The sequence below is a fragment of the Pseudorasbora parva genome, chromosome 21 (assembly GCF_024679245.1).
Source record: "Pseudorasbora parva isolate DD20220531a chromosome 21, ASM2467924v1, whole genome shotgun sequence".
In the NCBI taxonomy this organism is placed as follows: Eukaryota; Metazoa; Chordata; class Actinopteri; order Cypriniformes; family Gobionidae; genus Pseudorasbora; species Pseudorasbora parva.
In genome coordinates this window covers 25,646,010-25,669,478 of record NC_090192.1, presented here as the reverse complement: position 1 = coordinate 25,669,478, position 23,469 = coordinate 25,646,010, and the positions used below count along the sequence as shown (strand labels likewise).

Below are 23,469 nucleotides of genomic sequence, written 5' to 3'. Positions count from 1 at the left end.
TGATAGCCTATATGGCGTAACAAAGTGTTTCCCATTTAGCATTTAATAGCAATATAATAACATGCGTTCCCAGCAAACACAACTACGTTGTAAAAACAGGTTGATTTTCCACAACGTTCTTAAAACTTTTTATTTTGGTTAGGCCTACATTCTTTTTTTAAACGTTTTTAAAAAGTTGTACTACAAAATTACCTAATTGCAACCAAAATACAACGTTCTGAAATGTTCTTTGCTTTCTGGGTAGAAACGTTTTGTGATGGTTTGTTACACTTGAGAGGCAGATATCAGAAAATGTCCTTATAAAATAAATTTATTATATACAGTAAATGTAAATGTTCTATAGTAAATGATCTGCTGCACGTAAAACATATAAACATAAATATCTTACATAATATAGTTACCTAACAGTGTCTTGATGAAAAAGAGAACTAAATCACTAGAGTTGTGGTTGTAACATCAGTCCAGTAGGTGGTGCTGTAGTTCAATACATATAAAAGTCACATCCAAGGAAATAATTATTCCTTCGCACAGCATATAAAATGTAATATAGTCATTAATAATTATTACTAAGGTAATATTAATACATATTAGTTGAAACAATATCAATACTACATTTTAACCAGACTAAACTCAGCATGTAACAAAAAACATCGATACATATATGTTTAATTTCAGTTTTTAAAATTGATATTAAGATGTAAGTGTGCATCACTAGATATTAGGATGGGTAATGACATTACACTTTAGTGTATTACATACACATTATAATAAATAAAATAAAAAACTTTTGACACAAACGTTTATTCATTTCTGTCTAACTATTTAATTAGCACATAACATGTCATGAGACTGACATGCCTGACAGCACAAACATACAAATTTAATATTTCCCATTAGAGAGCACTGTTATACTTTTATGCCCTTGTGCTGGGAGGTACAGTTTGACTTTTAGGGACATTCTGCCAGACAAATAATTACATTGTGTCTTTGGTGTATATTTTCTAAAAATGCTGGAGACAGAAAACAGTTGCACATTTTTATACAGCACTTGGATTTGTGAATCCTACCAAAAATGGCGCACTAAAGGCCAGTGTGATGAAGCTTTTAGGATATTGTAGATGCAGAATAATAATAGCTATGACCAAAGCAAAGATAACAGCTAATAGTTATTATGTTTCATGTTCAAGATGAGGTTTTCAGTGTTACCACACACCATCAGTAGTTGGAAAGATTGCTCAGGCTTTTTATAATTCATATCTGCCACTACACAGAGTGACGGATCAGGGACATGTCTTGGAAGGAAATGTCTTGACTAGTGTTGCTGGTGTGAAATATATAGTCAAAATACTAAGAAGCAAATGTAAAGATTATTTGTATAATTCATCCAGTGACAAACAAAGACGTCCACAGAGGTGCCAGTTTTGACTTTACATATGTACAACAACTAAATATGTACAACCCTTTCCTGTTCGTCTTCCTCTGCTCTCTGTGGTCAATCCTTGCCACGATATGTGATGTTTGTGAATGTTGATGTGGCACCTTTGTACAGAGGGTTGTGGCCCTACAAGAATAAAAATGAATTCAGAGTGATTAATGCATTTATACCAGTCCCCATTTGACCAGTATGCTTTTCTAGCCTAAATCCTCCTTAAACAAGAGTCATATACCAAAGTTATTAACTCAGAGTTATATGGTCTTTAAAAATGTTGGTATTTATACATCCTTCCTGGGACTTTTGTTTAGATGTTTTAGTTGGACGTTCGCCTAACATTTTTTTTAATGTTAACACTTGTTTCTGAATTTTTAAAAACATTAAAAAGCAATTTTCCCATAAAATGTTTGCAAAATGAGAAAATGGTCCCTTAAAGGTGCAGTGTGTAATATTTATGAGGATCTATTGACAGAAATGCAATATTACATACATAACTATGTTTTCAGTGTTGTATAAACCTTACATAAAGAACCGTTATGTTTTTATTACCTTACTGTGCGTTCACACCAAACGTAGTTGGACGCTTGAAAATATAGAGTGCACTTGCTTCATTTGTGCATGACATTTGTTTCTTTCACGCGTGACATTCACTTCATAACAGAGGCAAATTCGATTCATGGAAGAGGCTTCTGCCAGGCGGCTTCAGTCTCGTTGTGAAATGGCTGACATGGATTGTTTTAAAATACGGCGAATAAGCTCTTTAGCAAGCTTGTAGTCTCAATATGTTTAGCTCAAATTGAGTAAAGAGCATTTTTTTTTTTTACAATTTATCAGATTATCTGACCTCCTCACTCTTTTTTTCCAAGCCAGATCCTTTTTATTCCTGTTTCTATAAAGTATGAAGATGTATCATACAGCTCCGGGTATCCATATATGATTTTGTCCTCATTGTTGTCACTACAAGAGCAAGCGCCTGATTGGTTAACGCTGCGCGAATATCTGCCAAAGTTCAGATTTTTCTACTCGCTCTGCAAACGCTCAGTTTGCGTCATTCGCGCCTCATCCACGTCAATCTTGCCGCAGAATGTCTGTTTGCACCTTTGCATTGACTTAACATTTAAATCACTCGTGCTTAACGCTTCATTTGCATCTGGTGTGAACACACCATTAGAATGAGCCATTTCAATCTACATACACCGCGGGTCGCCTTTCTAGGAGCTCTAGTCACTCTCTGCTCGCTCCGACGACAACATCTTTGTCCTGTGTCGGCCACCGTAAGTCCTCTATGTGCTTCGAAAGTAGGGGTAAATGGTGGGCAATTGCAATTCACAAACTTACCACTAGTTGTGGCTAAAGTTTACACACTGCACCTTTAATGTCTGTTCGCATTTTATATATATATATATATATATATATATATATATATATATATATATATATATATATATATATATATATATATATATATATATATATATATATATATATATAAAGACCCCGTTTAAAGACTCCCTGCGGTGCGGTGCAAGTCAAGTTTTTATTGTTGAATACAGAGTTGTATATGTATGCTGTGTCCATGTTTTTAATATACTTTAAGACAATCCATGTGAAAATTCATCCATCTGCACCATTGCTGAATATCAAACCGCCCCCGTTTCCAAACCAAACATGTAACCAATCCCATCAACTTGCAGGATGGGGCTTTTCTTATCATTGAGTATAACAACACCTTTAAGAAGGCACAGGAAAAATCAGATGCATAACAATATATTGGGTAAATTATGTATATGATGTATATTACAATATTTTTCTTCACTGACGTTCTATGATGTTCAAAGTGTTTCTAAGGTGCTGATTTTTAAAAGGAAGTTGTCTGACTCTGAGATGGTGAATGGGAACAGGGTTTGTGTATCATTAGCAAAACATTTTTAGCTGTTTGATAGTCAAGCCAAAGGCTAATCGTTTTAATTACAGGTATGTGTCTGACGTTTTGGAAAGCGATACATAAAACCCATTATGATTCTGATACATCAACTTATAGATGACCATGTCTTCCTCATCTTCTTCTGAATCAGTTTCTGGTTCAAACATTTATGGCTGAATTAAACAAATATTTACACTGTATTTACAACAGCTGAACGATTGGCTCAGGTAGTCCGAGCTGGAGTGGAATTTGCATATTTATAGATCCACGTATACTAAATTAAGCAAAGGTGTTACATTTAAGCTATTTAAAGGCAAGACAAAATCATTTTAACAGGAAAAAATGTAAATATATAACCTTTATCATCAAAACTTAGTTTTAAGGGATAAAATATTGATGCAGGAGGACTTCAATAAAATGGACATTCAGAATTAACTTTTCAATAACTAAATGGGAATGTTAGCAAAAAGTTCTTGGAACATATATTTGTTAGCTGGGATTACACATATTTTAGGGTAAGAGGTTAAGTGGGGAACTCTATCATGAAAGGATCAGAGAGTTCACATGTGGCTTGAGACCTCACGGGAAAGCCTAATTAGCATTGGATAATTTAAAACAAAACTTGCCCAAGGGTACGGAGGCATTTTCTTTGTTTAGAGGGGGAAAACAGCAAGCCACTGAAACAGTAAAATCATCCTGCCAACATCTATAGTTCACCAAGCTACTCAGACACAGTAATTTGAGCCGTTTACATTAAACAGAGTGGTGTGTGAGTGTAAATGTGATTTGTTATGTATCTTGAGATCTTTGATCACTTCTGTGTGAAATGTTCTGTAGTATGCACATAGTGTATTTTACACTTCACTAACCGTTTCCCACTTGGCACGAGCCCGCTCCTCCTCAAACTTAGCAAATTCCCGCCGATCATGGATGGTGATAAGCAGTTTCCAGATAAGCAGGGCGGCCAGACCTAAGAACAAGATGGCACCAGCTACTGACAGGAGCACCACCAAGATATCAGGGCCTTTGGGGCAGTCTAGTACACAGAAAAAGTAAATGTGGTAAAAGATGCTTTTTTATACCTGTATATAAAAGGCAAAATTGCAGAGCTAAGTGTAATAATATAACTATAATGATAACAATAAAGATAAAGTTCTAAAAAAAACATTCTAAATATTAAATAATAGCAGAATCCACATCACAACGACACTGGCAACATTTACCCTTAAAATGTACTAGTATCTATTTAATATCTACTTGTATCTAATTAATAAGTACTAATATATTTTAAAAAGGTACTAGTACCAAAAGAATGAGCACTAGTACTTAAAGAATAAGTACTAGTAACTAAAGAATAAGCACTAGTACCTATACTAATACATTTTAAAGGGGTACTTCAGCGCTGGGAAGATGAATTTGTATTTATACTGGGTCATTAATGTAGTAGAAATGTGAAATTATTTTTGAATTTGGTGCTTTCTAGACTGAGATAAGACAGAAAATGTATTTTTGTCTCATGGGGATGAAAGACAACAATTCCCAGAATGCTTCGCTGCCCTGTGAGGCCACTCCAAAAGCCACAGCAACTGAATCACTGTGACTGGATCAGTTTCCCCACAGTGTTCTTTTTTTACAAAATCAGTTCAGTTAGAGAATAGACACTACAATTAAAAACTGAATGTGTCTGTTCAATATAATGTGATTTAGTTGCTGAGGGAGAGTCACAGCACAAATGCAGCAGGAGTCATATAACATTCATCGTGATGAATGAGCTGAATGAGCTCTTGTGACGAGAGCTGAGGTAAACGCGTACGCGGCATATACATTCACAGAACGTGTTCAGTCTGGCGCGTTTTTAGTTCATGCCTTTGGAAGCTTAACTTTCATAGAAATTCATTCGAGAAGTTAAAACACTTATATTGCTCAGCATAGCTCCGTTTACATGAATGCTTGCACCTGCGAGCTGAACTCTGAGTGCGATCTCCCATCCCCATGGGCGGGCGATCTCCTATCCCCAATGCGCAGGTTGCATGGGTTTACCGTCAAAAAATTGACGATATTTGCGTCATCGGAGTAATTTTTCCAGAAATAAAATGCATAAATCTCTCATCTCAGGGGGTTATTAGAGGGGGGAGCACGATCATTTGAATATACCCCAGGGTTTCTACTAATAGAAAGCCATATGCTAACCGCTGAAGTAACCCTTTAAGGATAAAATGTTAAACAGCTTGCCAGAATGAACGCTAGAATCAAGCTGATGAACACTGAAAATTGACAGTCAGAATCTACCTGACTTAAAATAGCTAAGCATTTAAAGCGGCAGAAGACAAAACTGCAGCACATGCTTATAATTAACTAGAACGCTTCAAGGATTAAATGTTAAAATGGCTTGCCATAATGAAGGTTGGAGTCAAGCTGATGGACACTAAAAAATGACAGTCAGAATATACCTGACTTAAAATAGCTCAGCATTTAAAGAGGCATAAGACGAAACTGCAGCACGCACTTATAATTAACTAGAACGTTTTAAGGATTAAATGTTAAAATGACATGCCATAATGAAGGTTGGAATCAAGCTGATGAACACAAAAAAATTGACAGTCAGAATCTACCTGACTTAAAATAGCTCAGCATTTAAAGCGACAAAAACTGTAGAATTTTTTTTAGACATGCTTAAAATAAACAGAATGTTATTGTGTGCTGGTGTGGATGCTAATATATTCATTGTTAAAGTTATCACCTTTATTCTCACTAAAGCTGCATTTATTACATTTAAAAAAACATTACAAATATAGTAATTCTATAATACATTAATATTGTGAAATATTATTACAATTTAAAATGACTCTTTTAAAAAAAAATCTATTTCAGAACTTTCCAAAAACTCCGTAAGCCCTCTTCTCTATATTGTCTTGCGTCTGTCTCTTTGCTTCCTGTCTGAACCATTCCTGTCCCAGTAGGAATTACACTGTGTCAGCGGGTTCTTCAGTAGCTTGGATGTTGTTTATTGCTGTGTGTTTTTTACAAGGTGGGGTGCTCCCTGGGTTTTGGAGATGTGAGTGCAGCTAATAGAGCCCATGTTCCACTCCATGTGTCCATTAAAGCAGAGCAGCAGACTCTCACTGCGGGCTCCTGAATTTACAACCGTCACACACTGCACAAGCACCTACACATCCATATGCTTACACAAACACCTATACACTCCTATATTCTCAAATCTACAATATGCAAAAATACACTATACTGTGAATAATATATTCTCCTTTCATCTTCTTAAACCATCTCTGTAACATTTAAAACACAGTTAACACTAATGAACAGGATTTTTTTTTCAGTGAGAGAACTCAAATGCTTTTACCTGGCTCTTTGACCAGAGACAAGATGGATTTGCCACTGTTGTCCTCATAGTACTGAAACCTTTGCACGCAGTCATCCTCATCCTTATAGGTGCAATTGACTGCATTCTTATCATGGAACACTGTAGAGGACAAAAAATCTTACATAAGAAAGCTGGATGACTGTCATGATTATTATTGTTGTTCATTAAATTACCAATGTTTTGGTTATTATCTACTACAAAATGAATGTGATAATGGTACCCAGATCATCCACCAGTCTGATTTCATCTCTGCAGATTCGAGTGCAGGTGTCATCGTCGAAGAGTTTCCCCCTCTTAAAGTGCTTACACTCTACACAGTCCCTAGAGAGAACAAATATTTTACTTAAAAAAGACAACAAATTTGTAAACTCATTGTCTATGTCTGGAATGGAATACTGGAATGTTTCTTTAGTTCTGAAGTTTCACTGGCTCTCAATCTTTTTGACTTCAAGGACCCCCTTGTCCACAAAATGTTTCAAAGTCCTAATGACTTCCAGTTGTTTCTTGCTTTACTGGATAAGGCTTGAGGATAACAATTTAAAAAAAAAATACTTTTTACTCACAAATTGTACCAAATAAAATGTTTTAGAGCTTGACATAACTAGGAAAATGAATATTCTTTATAGAAAGTAATAATTTAATAATTGTAGTTCTACAAAACACTTAAAATATATCAAAGTTTGGCTACCTCAGATATCAAGATCATGGAAACCCTGGTTCTTCTTTAAAAAGTGGTTGACAGGATGAATGAAATCAATAACTCTCTTGATTTTTAGCTGTTTTGTCTCATTTTGATTCATAATAAGTCATCTTGAGGGCCCCTGATTGAGAACCACTGGCTTAGTGAATATTGTGTAGTTCCATACTATAAAAAACAGTATACACAGAATGTTTCATGTAAAAATAAACATTTCAAATAGTAGTTTCTAGTAGTACTACATTGTGGTTACATGACCTCATGATATTATCATGTTTAATTCAATGACTGCCATCCAATCGGAAATCCAAATAGTTATTTTAATATTTTACAATTTTTAAAGGTGCCTTGTTAAATTTTAGCAACATCTAGTGGCAAGGTTGCGAATTGCAACAGCTCACCCCTCCCTTTCGAAGCACACAGAGAGGCTACGGTGGCCATCACAGGACAAAAATGTTGTTGAAGAGCAGTGTATCTGCGTGTATGTAGATAAAAATGGCAGGCAATAAAAACATAATGGTTCATTATGTAAGGTCTTTGTACACCACTGAAAACATAGTTATGTATATTATACTGCATTTCTGTTAGTAGATCCTCATAAATATTACACACTGCGCCTTTGATATTTTATACTGTCAAAGCATAAGCACACGCAGAAACAGTGAAATGGTAGAATGCTATTCGGAACATGTTTTTTATACTTAATATCAGTATTATGCTCACTTCTTTAAGGTGCAGGCGTCAGGGCAGGTGGGGCATTTGTCGCAGGTGGAGCCGTAGGCCCCAGGCTGAGTGCACTCACAACTCCCACACACACACTGACCACGACCACTGCACAACAGTCCCAAGCTGGACATACAGGTGTCTGTACGAGTAGAACAATTGCAGTTCTCCCCTTTCCAGTCTGGATGACACTGGCAAAACCCACAGTAACAAGTCCCATGACCTGGAATAAGCCATGAAAGGAAAAACAACACAAAGATGGGAATAAGTGACAAGATTGCACATGGCTGTACTGTATGTTAGACCCTTGCAAGAAAGCTTTCCAGGATGAATAATGCTCAATCCCTTAACGTAATGAGGTTAGTTTGAACTTGAACCTGTAAAAGTGCCTCATGTAAGGCGTTGCACATTCCTCACATACATTGAAAAAAAAAGACTTATCACCAAATATTATAACTGAGGCTTTCCATGGTTCACAGATGAAATTCCCCACTGGAAATCATAATTAACAGTTGTCAAACAGAACCATCTTTCTTTTTTAATCACACGGATTTCTAAAAACGGACATCTGGTGCTGGTGAATGTCAGGATTTTCTACTGAATGTACTGAATTTTCTACTGAATTCTACTGAATGTCAGTAGAATTAATATGATAAGCATTATATACTTTATTTCACTTGACATTCAAAGGGCAGAATGCTGAGCACCATTACACGCCTGATTTACAGTTATAATTATAAACACATCTGCGCCAGTGTACATGTTTGTGTAGGAGATTACAGTGCCTTAGCAAAACAGAGCTTATGAGTGATCTGGGATTTTGGTCGAAAACACAATGATGCAGCTAAATTAAAAACTAAATGGAAATAAAACAATGGCTAACCAAATGCAAAAAATAACATCGTAATTCATGTAATTATTCTTCCCACAGAAAAACAATACAAACCCTTCACATCAGCACAAACACTACTTTACTCCCTCACTGGGCTATTCTTGGTTCAATGACATCATCAGTGTGTGACAATGCAGAAAGGTATTTTTTGGGTAACTGTGGGCCTCTGGGAATATGCTATTGAGGCTTTAAGAAACTTCTTGTAGATTCAGAGAGACGGAAAACATTTTTTTTCAGTTGAAGACCTCAATGGTACACTCTGAAATCTTTTGGAATCAGGAATACCGAGATCTGGTTCTGCTTAAGCTAGAAACCAACCCCCTTCCAAGAGGTACACAACTTCAAGTGGTGCGCTACAGCATTTTGTAATTTTACATAAACTGTTCAGCCGTTCCAACTCAAATGCGCACCAGTGGAACATCAGCACCTCGTCTGGAGAACAAACACGTCTCAAATAGGTCAACACATAGTTTAGCCTGCCAAGTCCCACAGAGCATGTTTATTTTTAAGAGAAGCTTTTCCTGCGACTATAACGCCGGAGACGTATTAGTGTTATTGTAGGTAATTCCTTTGAGGTGATGTGAGGCAGAGAACAGGGAATCTTACTCGTAAAGAAAGACTATTGTACAAAATAACAGGCTGTGAAAAAAAATGTATTCTAATATTCTACTGGTTGTTGTGAGTTAGTCAAGGCTGGGATGCAGCAGCCCTAAAAAGTATTTGGAAAAAATGTCTTTAAATCAATTAAGAAAATATTAAACCGGGTGGCATCATTTTGAAACAGGATAAAATCAGCACAATATTCAAGCAAATGATAGAGCAAAAAAAAAAAAAAGATGTTAAATGGTAAAACAAAATAGTTTAAAAAAAAGTTAAAGGTGCACTATGTTGTATTTTTGCAGTAAAATATCCAAAAACCACTAGACCAGTGTATATTTTGTCCAGTTGAGTTCTTACAACATCCCAAATGTTTCCAACTATTTATAAATTGTAAGAAAATTGCTATTTTAACCAAGAAACCGGGAAGTCTGAGGGAATCGCCTGTCAATTGCGTAATATCTGCGTTACCCTCGGTTTACTGTTTTATTCTGCAGAAACGCTTTAATCTTAGCAGTGTGCAACAAGTGTCAGCAGCCACTGAGTGAACACACAGAGTAACATCATAACATCATAACATCATTTTAAACACACAAATGTATTTAATATGATAAACAGAGCTGCGTTACTTCATACTCATGACCGGAAAAGTGGAAATGGCGCCCGCAACTGTGTCCAGTCATAATAAAAGTCCTGTTGCTCGTGAACCTTGTGTTCGGCAACAATTGCTCCAGCGGCCTTACTCAGCTCCACAACACTCAGTCCTGCTCTGCTTCATACTACAGTAATGTTAATAACCACATTCATGAACGTGATTTCTGCCAGAGTTCTATCCTGATTATTTCCCACCAGCTCTGAGGTGAAAACCATATGTCCCAAAATTCTGCGCTCAAACTTGACGTCATCAAACTACAACTTTGATTTGAATAGGCGTCCTCTTATAGTGCAGCTGTAAAAATATATATTTTTAGTAAGAATTAGGGTGACCACCTGTTAATAAGCCCAAGGGGGGACAAAGGGTATGTTTCTGAGGGACAATGTGGGACACTGCCTGGCGCGATGGTGCCCCACGGGCAGATAGCACATAGCACCTTTACATGGTATATTAATAATGCCCTATTCCCCTAAACATGTGTAGGCTAATTGCTGATGTATGCTCATGAATATAGGCCAACCAATGTGTATTTTTAACATAATATTTTGGACATTCAATTAATTGACAGATGCACTTCCACTTACGATTTACTTTAGCTATTTTACTTTACTTATTTTTCATTACAATTTATTCACTTTAAATAAATTATAAAATTATAGAATTAACAGAAATTGTAGTTGCTCAACACCACAGGAACAGTAAAAAAAAAATGAGTTAAGTTAAAGTTAAACCAAAAGTAAAGTTAACTCCAGACGTTCACAGAACGGGAAGGGGAGGAAGGATGGTGAACTTCCATGTTAGTAAAGTTTGCACTGCAAAAAAATGCATTCTTACTTTGTATTTTTGTCTTGTTTCAAGTCTAAATATCTAAAAAATAATCTTGTTTTCTGTTTGAATTAAGATTATTTTACTTACCCCATTGGCAGATTATTTGTCTTATTTTAAGCAAAAACTCTCTCAGCTTTGAGTTATTTGTTCCCAAAACAAGACAATTACTTTTGCTTGATATTTTTTTATTTATATTTTGCCAAGAAACAAAACAAAAATACTAAGTAAGTAAAGAATTTTTTGCAGTGTCGTTTGACATCGTATTTTACTCTCCATGTCCGATTGAGAAAGACGTTTTGCAGAGGTCACAAAAAGCTCTCTCGGTATCCACCTCAACACCTTTCAGTCACAAATATTCATTTTCCCAGTCTTCTTGTACCCACTTTTTAATTGATGATTGCCGTGCCTCAGACTCCATTTTTCGAATAGGAAAGTGCGCATCTAAAAAGTTCCAAGTATGTCTGGTATGCACGTGGGTGCGCTGTCATGACAACAACGAAAAAGTTGACAGCAGCAGTTCAACTGAGGGGTGGGTGTGGCAACAGTAGCGTGCTGAACTGTCAAGTAATGTTGGTTTGGCTGCCTGAGGCACGAGGATATCGAGCGACCGACTTTTTTTTGAGCAAGCATTAATTATGCGTGACACAGTCTCAATTTGCGGGACGCATGAATTTGGCTTCAAACGCTGTGCGCGCATGCGCTACGCGGGACGGGTGGTCACCCTAGTAAGAATATATATGGTCTAAAAATGAAAACAAAACTATTCAGACACTTTCTTGTGTCATGTCAAATGTTAGTAAAATGTCTATATGATCAACTACATCTGAATAAAGAAACTACAGGGGGATCACACTTCTCAGCCTCCCCGGAAAAGTCTATGCCAGGGTACTGGAGAGCAGAATTCGGCCAAAAGTGGAACCTCGGATTCAGGAGGAACAGTGTGATTTTCATCCCTTTTGTGGAACACTGGACCAGCTCTATACCCTTTCCAGGGGTCTGGAGGGTTCATGGGAGTTTTCCCAACCAATCCACATGTGTTTTGTGGATTTGGTTAAGGCATACGACTGTGTTCCTCCTGGCATCCTGTGGAGGGTGCTCTGGGAGTACGGGGTCAGGGACCCCCTGCTTACGGCTGTTTGGTCCCTGTACGACCGGAGCAGGAGCTTGGTCCGCATTGCCGGCAGCAAGTCAGACCTGTTTCCGTTGTATGTTGGACCCCGGCAGGGCTTTGTCACCAGTTCTGTTCATAATTTTTAAGGACAGAATTTCTAGACGCAGCCAAGGGCCGGAGAGTGTCCGGTTTGGGTCACTGCTTTTTGTGGATGATGCTGTTGAAGCGGGGATTCTGAAATCCATTGCCGCTCCAATATACCTGTATAAATTTATATCCTAAATAACTTCATAATCAAAACTTTAATCAATATTTACCTTCCTATATTATTATAATGATTCTATCCAGTTATGATTTTGCTTTTAGTTTCTTGTTTTCTAAAGTGTATATTTGTTCTCTGAGGAGTGACTGAGGGTCTGGCCTAGAGATGTGTGATGTGTCACTAAACACTGGCAACAAGGTCGTGTGTTTGGATTTTGGAGGTATCACACACCCCTAACAGGTCAGGAGTGCAGTAACAGGGTTTGCTCACTTAGCCCGGCTTCCAGAGATAAAATATGGATTTGTCTTTCATTTATTTTATTATGTTTTATTCCTTTTATATTTCCTTTTACTGAAACACTAAAGACTCAAGATCAATATTGCCTGTACTATTGTGTGTCCCTCTCACTGAAAGAAAGCGCATGTTATCAGTATGTTTTGGTAAGAACTAGTTAGAACTGGAGCTTAATCAGCTCCAACCTTGGAGATAATGTGTATCTGTGTATGTGCGCAATATTCTATGTTACAGATCAGAATGGTGTACAATGGGCACCCTAAGAGATGGGTGGACTTGTTGTTCTGGGCAAGCTGGCGCTGCTCCAGATCTGGAAGGTCACTACGGGACTAATTCCGGAGTGAAAGCATCAACAAATCAGATTAACTGACATGAGTGGAAATTTACCATGACTGTGCATTGTCTCTGAGCCAATCAGAACCATCCACATTGCAGGAATGACGTGGATAGACCTTGAAAATGGTATAACTGTTGGGACAACTGTATGTACGATAGGGCAAGGCAACAAGACGGTGAAAGAGGGAGCGTGGCCTACGAACTCCTTGTGAGACTTGAAGCTGGCTTCTGCTTTTGAAACTGCAAACTATTCTTAAGTACATTTTTCTTTTAATTAATTGCAATTCTGACTTTTTGTCTTCATTTCTACACTACTGGTCCTGGGTCATAAGCTGTTAACCCCTAACACTGTCTTGTTGGCCTCCTCAGACCATGACCTTCAGCATGCACTGGGACGGTTTGCAGCCGAGTTTAAAGCAGCTGGGATGAGAATCAGCACCTCCAAATCCGAGGCCATGGTTCTCAGTTGGAAAAGGGTGGCTTGCCCACTTCAGGTTGGTAGAGAGTTCCTGCCTCAAGTGGAGGAGTTCAAGTATCTTGGGGTCTTGTTCACGAGTGAGGGAAGGCTGGAACGGGAGATTGAGAGACGGATCGGTGAAGCTTCTGCAGTAATGTGGTTTATCTACCGCATACCACGTGTTGAAGAAGGTGAAGAAGAAGCTAAGCTGTAAGGCGAAGCTCTTGATTTACCAGTTGATCAAAATTCCTACTCTTACCTATGGTCATGACCGAAAGGACAAGACCCCGAATACTGGCGGCCAAAAATGAGCTTTCTCCGCAGGGTGACTGCATGGGCGCTCCCTTAGAGAAAGAGTGAGAAGCCCAGTCACTCGGGAGGAGCTCAGAGTAGAGCCGTTGCTCCTCCACATCGAGAGGAGCCAGCTGAGGTGGCTCGGGCATCTATTTCGGATGCCTCTACGATGCCTTCCCAGGGAGGTGTTCTGGGCACGTCCCACCAGGAGGAGGCCTCGGGGAAGATCTATTACACGCTGGAGGGATTATGTCTCTCGGCTGGCCTGGAAACACCCTGGGGGTTCCACCGGAAGAGCTGGAGGAAGGGGCTAGAGAGAGGGAAGTCGGGGTGTCTCTGTTTAGACTCTTGCCCCTGTGACCCGGCCCCAGATAAGCGGAAGATGATGGATGGATAGATGAATAAAAAATATGGTATCATTATATTTATTCTTTTTAAATAAAATATTACAGAAGAACTCTACGGTTTCATATGAACAAAACGATTGTAAATACAAACCTTTAAGGGGGGGGGGGTGAAATGCTGTTTCATGCATACTGAGCTTTTTACACTTTTAAAGACTTGGATTCCCATCCTAAACATAGATTTATGTTTTAAAAATACTCCTTCCGGTTTCTCACAAATATTCACAGAAATCGTACCACATTGGTTGTACTGTATGCTTTTTATTCAGTAAAAAGAACTGACTCATACTAATTATTAATCTGGGAATCAAACTACATTGGTTGTACTGTATGGTTTTGATTAAAAAAAAAAAACTCATTATGTAATCAGAGTGGTTGGAAAAAGAATACAAATGCAACATCATTCAGATTGGTTCTCAGTGTCTAATTCTAAAAAAGGCCTGGAATAATAAGTTTGCAAATGCCATTGCATTTTATATATTTTGCATTTATAATTTTTAAAACCTAAATTTAGTAGTGAGAAATTATCCAATTTTTATATCAATGCAATCTATAAGTTTTGTGAATTGGTATGTTTCATCAGGCTGTGAAGAAATATAGAGCTGAGTATTATCAGCATAACAGAAAACTAACACCTTGTTTTATAATGAAATCTCCAAAGGGTAGCATACAGGGTGAAAGCAACGGTCCTAGTACTGAGCCCTGTGGTACTCCCTAATGTCACATCAATTTATAAACCAACAGTCTAATAATAAAACACTACTAGAGTCAACAAGCTTCCCCTGGCCCCAAATCTCGTCTTACCTGAGCAGAGCTCTCCTTTGTACCGCAGGCAGCTGAAATCGTCACACTCACACCTCTTCCCCCACACTTTGCCGAAATCATTATTGTGACACACGCATTGGCCGCACACGCAGTCTCCTCGACCGCTGCAGATCACTTTGTCTGGCCCGGTGCAGGCATCCTGCTCGGTGGGGCTGTAGTCTCCTTCTGCACACTCACACCTGGGACCCAATCGTCCCGGGTTACACAGGCAGATTCCACACTCATAGGTGCCATTGCCGTGGTGACAGACGGAACTTTCGGGCTCTGCCTTAGCTTGGCATTTACACTCACACTCAAAGTTGACCGTGATCTGCAAGGTGTCTTTGAAGCCCACTGGTTTAATGGTAAAGGTCTTACGCTTTTCCTTGGGACAGCCCCTGGCCCGAGCTTCTACGCTAAAGGACACCTGGAAAGATGATATTGAGGGAATGTGTGGTTGTTACAGAGTACCAATATTCAAAAACATTTATTATTATAGATTATACAAATCTGAATTGTGGGACAGTGCTAAGCTCACACTACCACTCAAATTTTTTTTTATTCAATTAATCAAAAGTGACTTTTACAAATGTATCATAGTTTATAAATAATAAATAAAACTTATGTATGTATTTATTTAATAACTATACTTTTTTTAATATTTTTTACAATATTTTAAAATACAAAACAGTAATTTAATATTATTATGACAATATTAAATATGAGATATTTCAGCATATTATAGTTTTTACTGTATTTTTGATCAAATAAATGGTGAGCATAAAATACTTATTTAAAAAATACCATAAACCTTTAAATGGTAGTGTATATTAAAATATATTTAAATAAAACAAACTTTATTTAAAATTAAAAATACTTATTAATAAAATATTATAATTACAATTCATTAAAATATATTGTAAAATTTTACTCCTCTGCCACAATAATGTTTTAATTCTCCATTTGAAGATTATTATTTTTTGTAGAAAAAAAATAATTATTTAATATTCTTGTGGGGATGTTAAAGCCATCATGCACATGCCAGACATATATGAGTCTTATCCTTCCATTGCTGACAGTGACTGTGTTGGAATGACAGACAGTCTGAACTGAAGGCTGGGTGGTGTGAGTCAGAGAAGGATGATGGCAGGAAACAGGAAAAAAGCAAGTCTGATGCCTAGACACATTCAGCAAAATGAGTAAAGGCAGTTACACCCACTTGTCATGTATGTTTGTGAGTTTTTACAGTTAACCATTTACAAGGAAGGGAGTAAAACCACAACATTTTATGCAACTCATTTATCAAGGCAGGCAGATGATGGCACATTAGAAATTATATTTCCTGTGCTCCTCCTCTTGTGGAATATGTTTAATCATCAGAGTGGATATAAGACTGAAAGTTAAGGAAGTGACCGAATTGACCCTAGGGGGAGTTTTGGAATAAGTGGTTTAGTTAAGCAACTTCCAGGAATTTTATAGGGAGAATAAAGAAACAACATGAGAATCGAATGAGATGGATGGAGGTAATGAGAGCGATGGACAGAAAGAGAGAAAAAGAGAAGAGGATACTAACGGTATCTCCTCTTTTGAGGCCAGAGCAGGATCTTAGCCCAGGGATCACTTCTCCATTGAGACATGTGGCATTAAATGTCAAGCTGAGTTCTTCCGGGACATTCAGGAGCTCCAGCTCAACCTTAGAGCGAAGTTTCTGTCACACAAACACAACAAATAAACAATAGATCAGTGACTCACCACAGACAATGTGAATGGAATAAAGCATTTTGAAGGAATGTTCCAGGTTCAACACAAGTTTAACTTAATTGATGGCATATGTGTGGCATAATATGTAATTTTAACACATTTGTAAAGCAAAATCACATTATTTTATGTGGTAAACAACATTAATCTTGACTGAACAATGTGTACTCTTTCTCTACGGTTTTTATCTAGTGTATTTGAAAACTCCAGGACTTTTGTTAAAACTACAGTTTAAACTTTAGCATTTTTGCATTCCTGCCCTTTACAGTCGAATTAATTGAGGGGTGGAGCCAAAATCAAAAGTGCATTATAGATGTTGAAGTTCTGGCAAAAGGAAATGGCACAGCCCTGTTTTCTCTATTCACACAGCACAGATTTCAAAAAACCTTCTACTGCATAGACAGCCGAGTTTGCCAACAGTAAAAAAGGACATTACAGCATATGCATCCTGGATCAGCTGGATGACGTTATGAGAATCCTCAGACAGCGTTCCCACTGCAGTGCCAGGGATCAGCTCACTGTAGTTCTACAATGAAAAGAGAAATCTTCGAACGTGTCCTCATCAGACATTTACCATTTTGATTTGCGGTAACATTTAATAACCATCTTACCTTATAAAGTGATTCCACGTGGCTAGTCACGGCAAAGATGAGATTTATATTGTTCTCTGACATTTTCTCTGTGATTAATGCCAGTGATGGGTAGTCCTGAAAAAATGTTGGCATTTATAAATAAAGGTCATATGCTTAGGTCATATACACAACTTATAGTGTGTCTAATACTAAATATTCCATTAAAATGAATGTTTTGTCTATATGTTCCACCTGAACTTTGTCCTGTTTATGTGGGAAAGCGATTTAGCATATGGCTTTGTATCAGTAGAAACCCGGGAGTATATTCGAATGATCGTGACCCCTACCCCAACCCCCAAATTTATTATTTTTATGTATTTTATTTCTGGAAAAAATTCTCAGATGACGCAACTATCGTCATTTTGCGTCATCCGAGGATTTTTTGCCCAGAGGCTAAAAACTACAGCCAGTAGAGGGAGCTATTTCCATGTGTTTTCAACCCGTGCATGGGGGGTGGGATTTCACTCACAATTTTCACAGTACTCAGGCTCGGGCAGCTATGGGGATTCATGTTAACGGAGCTATGCTGAGCAAAGTTTGTGTTTCAACTTTTCAAATGAATTCCTATGACAGTTATGATGAGTGAGTCGCTGCTCGAGTATCACAGCACTGAGCACTAACTGCAGGAGTGAGATAAATGAGCTGATAAGCTCTTGTGATGACAGCTGAGGTAATCGTGACTACACTCGCGGCATACATTCACAACGCGAGTTCAGTCTGGCGCGTTTCAGTTCATGCCTTTGCAAGCTTAACTTTCCTAGAAATTAATCTGAGAAGTTAAAAGACTTACATTGCTCACCATAGCCCCGTTTAAATGAGTGCCTGTAGCTACTAGCTGAGCTCTAAGTGTGTCATCTCCCATCCCCCATGCGCGGGTTGAAAACATGTAGAAATGGCTCCCTCTGCTGGCTGTAGTCTTTAGCCTTTGGCCAAACATTCCTCCTATGATGCAAATATCATCAATTTCCATGATAGGAGGAATTTTTCCAGACATAAAATGCAATAATCTTTTGTCTCAGGGGGATATGAGGGGGGAAAAGCACAATCATTTGAATATACTCCAGGGTTTCTACTGATACAAAGCCATATGCTAATCGCTGAAGTAACCCTTTAAGCTTTCAAAGGCACGAATCAAAGAATGCGCCAGACTGCACACACGCTGCGAATGTATGTCGAGCTTATGCTTACCTCAGCTCTAGTGGTTGTAATCTGACTCCTGCTGCACTTGTGCTGTGACACTCGATCGATATATTAAACAGACGCATTCAGTTTTTAATTGTAGTGTCTGTTCTTTAACTGAACTGATTTTATGAAAATGAATGCAGTGGGCAGATTATCCAGTAATCTAGTAGCGGTGGTTTTGGGAGTGGCCTCGTAGGGCAGCGAAGCAAGTGCATTCTGGGAGTTGTTGGCTTTCATCCAAATGAGACAAAAATACATTTTCTGTCTTTTCTCAGTCTAGAAGCCACCAAATAAAAATATAATTTCACATTTCTACTACATTAACGACCCAGTTTAAATACAAAGCTTAATGCTAAATCACTGAAGTAAACCTTTTAAAAAGATCTGCAAAATATCACTACCATAGTTGTAGACATATTGTAGATGTTATCCGTTCCCACATGGCATTGGCCATCATTGGGTCGCACAATTCCCGCCAAGCGCCCATCCAGTGCCACGTGTGTCTTGGCATCTGTAGTGAAAACCAGTAAGTGAGATGCACCTGGTCTCCAACCAATCTTCTCCTGGGAGAAAGACAAAAATGGTCAAATAAGAGAGGTCAAAATGACTGTAGGCCAAAAATACATATTAAGGTGCCACTTCTCAAAGGGTTAGTTCACCCAAAAATGAAATTTATGTCATTAATGACTCACCCTACTGTCGTTTCACACCCGTTCATCTTCAGAACACAGTTTAAGATCTTTTATATTTTAGTCCCAGAGTAGTCTAGTAGTCTATATGGGACATCAGTTGGTTAATTAGAATCTCTTGAAGCATCGAAAATACATTTTGGTCCAAAAATAACCAAAAATATGACTTTATTCAGCATCAGTCTTCCGTGTTTGTTTTCAAACCTCAAATAAAGATTCAAACGGTCATGAATCAGTGAATCGATCAATGATTCGGATCGCTAATGTCATGTGATTTCAGCAGTTTGGATCACGTGTCAAACTGCCAAACTACTGAAATCACGTGACATTGGCGATCTGAATAAAATATCTTAAACTGTGTTCTGAAAAAGAACGGAGGTCTTATGGGTGTGGAACGACATTAGGGTGAGTCATTAATGACATCAAATTTCATTTTTGGCTGAACTAACCCTTTCAGTATTTTTCTTTTTGCTTGTTTAGCTAGTTCAACCTGGCACACGGCTGCCTGTATGATGGCGTCAAAGCCTCCCTCTGGGGCGTCCCTGTTCCGAGACACCTTCTGTTTCTTCACTTCCTCTGTAAACCTGCCCACCTCCTCCGTTAGAGACAGAACGTGTCTGTAGCCAAACTGAGGCTGGCATTTGTACGGGATTCTAGCATATATAATAGAGACATATTAAAAAGGTCAGGAAGTTGAAATATAGAAATGGGCTTTAACTAATACTGGTAAATGTGTAACCATGCCAAACCGAAGGGTAGTGTTGGTCATCCACTATTGCTGGCACATCTGAGTTACATTCAAGCTTTAGAAAACAGCTTACAGTCTAATACTTATTTGGCATGTACTGTAACTCAGCAAATGGAGACACTTAAACCATAATAGCAGTGTGTAATATCAGATACTGTCAGCTAACAAGCACACCAACCAATTACATGTTTGTAATAAACACCCATTATCTGTAATGTTTATGTTCAGCACATAAGTATATGTCATCACTCACGAGTAACAGGGATTTAACACGGCCTCTTGAGGGGAGATGTACATGTATGGGGACACGGGTTTATCCACAAAAGCCCCAAAGCCCATGCGCAGATTACTGGTGGTTTTGCTCATCTCTTCAGCCAGGCCTCGCCCCAGCCGACGCAACTGAGACAAGTCGTCATTCATGGAGTAGGACAGGTCCATCAGATAATACAAGTCCACAGGGTAGTCCTCAACCTGGCGGACTTTTAGCTTGAAGACCTGAGAATCATCTGTGAAACGCCAGAATAACAATTTGGTCTAATGGAGGAACAGGTCATTTGCGGTCACTTGTTTTTGGGTTTAACTCACCAGGTCTCAAAGAGATGTGTATGCTCTGAGGTTGGATCTGGGTGACGTCGGTGGTGGATCCTGAGGCCTTGTCACTGAGATCCTTGTTCTCTGTCACATTCATATTGCTGATGGGATACTCCAGAGCTGCTGTCTTGCATCTTGCCTCGAGGTTCTTCATCAAGTCACATCGGGAAGCTCCAGGCACATCTTGTCCAAAGTCCTGACAAGCGTTTGGCACGGTTATTATGGTACAGGGCACTTAAAGGGATATTTCACCCAAAAATTCTAATTCTGTCAACATTTTCAACAATAAAGGAGATATTTGAAGAATGTGTGTAACCAGATAATTAATGGCACCCACTGACTTCCATAGTAGAAATACTATGGAAGTCAATGGGGACCAGAAATATAATACAGGTTTGGAACAACATGAGTGAATAGCCAAAATGATGACAGAGTTTTAATTTGTGGGTAAACTATCCCCCAATGGTAATGGCCAATGGTTAAGCCAATATTTTTTTTGTATCAATACATTTACAAGTTACTGGATTGGACGCCAAGGAAACAGGCGTCATTTTACTTCCGGTGTATCAAAAATATATAATACTTGACTCACACTTTTATGAGATAATACGCTGTGAAAATAACTTTGCAGTAACAACATGGAGAAATCCAAAGGAAGACTTTTTACCATTGAATCATTATTAAAGCTACACTGTGTGATATTTTCCCTCATCTAGTGGTGTAAAGGTATATGACCAGCCAGTGAATATTAGTTTCTGTTCCTCTCAATTCCGATTTCGTTTTAACTCCTACGGTGGCCAATTTAGTCCAAGATTAACATGGCTTCCAGTTCGACCTCATTCATGACTGCCATCAAGTGTTAAAACGCGAAAAGCGAAGCTTGAATTACGGGTATGTCCCTCTTTGGCTAATGTACTTTCAAGATGGAGGGGCAACATGGCGACCGGCATTTGAACCCCTCACCCGTATGTATTTTCAATGGCATATTATAAACTTACGAGAATACTTTATTACTTGAAAGAAGTAAATATATATTAATGAGCACATATATTTTTGAAAGAACTAAGTGTTTTTAGCTAAGAATAAACTAAAAAAGTTACACAATGCAGCTTTAAGAAGAAAAAGGAAGAGGTAGGTTCCTTTTTCTTCTTGATAATGATTCAATGGTTTTAATCATTTGTCACATTTGTGCACATTTGTTTCCATAAGACTTTAAAGTTGGCATGTAATCAATTTTTCAAAATCTATTTCCAAAAACCATGTTATTAATCTTATTGTGAACCATTCATACTTGTGCTAACGTTTACAATTTATTAAATGTCAAATTAATGACATTAAAGGAAATCAAATGTCAAAAACTCCAATCAATTGATAGAACCAAATCTCAACCCTAGATTTTTATCTTTTCAAATAATGTAACGTCACAATATGTAAGAAAAGATCTATCGTTACTTAGGTTGCATTCTCATTGGCTACTCTGAAAACAATGTGAAGGATGATGATGGTAAAACCATAGTCTTGAGAAACAGTTCATTGATGACGTAACTGATGTGAAGCTGAGAAAAAAGTAGTTTTATCATGAAACAAGACAAAACTGTTTTATGAATACATTTTAGAAAACAACAATACTACGAATACTAAGACCGAAAGTCTGATTATACTATCAATCATACGCCTCTCTATTCTATCCAGGAATCTTAATACTGTATTAAAATATAAAGTAAACATGTTTCAGCTCAGTCATAAATTCATGTAGAGCACCACACCTCTTGAAAGCACCAGGCACAGGTAGGATGTACTGCCAGGCACTGCTGACATGTGCTGGCTCCTCGAGAAGTACAGATGTTGGAGCCTGGGAGGGAAAGAAAAATGTTTTTAAACTGCATTTAAAATAGCAACCTGCAGGTTTATGGAAACACAAACATGTCTAATCATTAACATATGATCAGATTCAGTGCCTCCATTTGTAGGGGAATTTAACAGCCAGCATTATCAGCATGTATCAAACATTTCACAAACGCAGAGAGTTCACATATACACTTATCAGACTTTTACCAGACAGACCTGACCTGTAAGATATCACTGAAGAAAGAAAGAAAGAAAGAAAGAAAGAAAGAAAGAAAGAAAGAAAGAAAGAAAGAAAGAAAGAAAGAAAGAAAGAAAGAAAGAAAGAAAGAAAGAAAGAAAGATTTGTGAAAAATTGTGAAGAAAGTGTTCACAATTAAACATTAATGCTTTGTCTGGAATCACATTATCAGTTCAGACAGATAAAGTACAAGACAAGATGTTATAGGACATGTTATACGTTTACAGAAAACTAAAAAGATAGAACGTACCAAGTCCAGCATCAGTTAGGAATACAATTACAAAATAAATCCACACACTGAAGAGTTTGGATGAAGTTTTCTCCATCTCGGGTAACGAGTCAGTTGATACAGGCGTTTATCGCTCTTCTCTCCTGGTCCACCGGCGGTTTGTGCGGTCTGTGCCCTCCTCCTCCCCCTTAACGCTCCAGCATAGACATCAGACCAACACCAAATATAGAGTAAATTTGTGGCAAAACTGGGTTTATTTCCGAGGGGGGCAGCAGAGGAGGGGCTATACAAGAGGAGATCGTCAGTCTTGTATAGAAACCCTTTTCGAAGATCACGGTGATCAAAACGGTTTATTTTAATACGACGAGCTCTGCGTCATCACCAGTCCAGAATGTTTTCAACACTTCTGATGGATGCCGAATCATCATATTTTTTAAAAGCTAACGCCAGAATCATGTCTACTAG

At 38.0% G+C, this 23,469-nt stretch overlaps 1 protein-coding gene across 1 annotated transcript; it reads right to left on the bottom strand.

Moving 5' to 3' along the window:
- Positions 1-165: 165 nt before the first annotated feature.
- Positions 166-23,228, bottom strand: itgb3b (integrin beta 3b). The gene is made up of 15 exons (XM_067429697.1): positions 23,026-23,228; positions 22,456-22,541; positions 20,684-20,885; positions 20,352-20,604; positions 19,841-20,003; positions 19,063-19,224; positions 17,459-17,554; positions 17,284-17,373; positions 16,663-16,797; positions 15,090-15,516; positions 8,156-8,378; positions 6,956-7,056; positions 6,715-6,834; positions 4,226-4,392; positions 166-1,561 (listed from the first exon to the last, which is right to left on the bottom strand). Exons 1-15 carry the CDS (start codon positions 23,099-23,101, stop codon positions 1,493-1,495), a joined length of 2,370 nt encoding a protein of 789 aa, XP_067285798.1. The 5' UTR covers positions 23,102-23,228; the 3' UTR covers positions 166-1,492.
- Positions 23,229-23,469: the final 241 nt, after the last annotated feature.

What these genes read in the sequence shown, in the direction of transcription:
- itgb3b (XM_067429697.1), bottom strand. Translation starts at nt 23,101, where the DNA reads ATGGAGAAAACTTCATCCAAACTCTTCAGTGTGTGGATTTATTTTGTA. An exon ending in CAGACTGGTGGATGATCTGG is followed by an intron (nt 6,835 to 6,955) that starts GTACCATTATCA and finishes TGTCCTCTACAG; the next exon opens with TGTTCCATGATAAGAATGCA. An exon ending in CTCGTGCCAAGTGGGAAACG is followed by an intron (nt 1,562 to 4,225) that starts GTTAGTGAAGTG and finishes TTATTCTTGTAG; the next exon opens with GGCCACAACCCTCTGTACAA.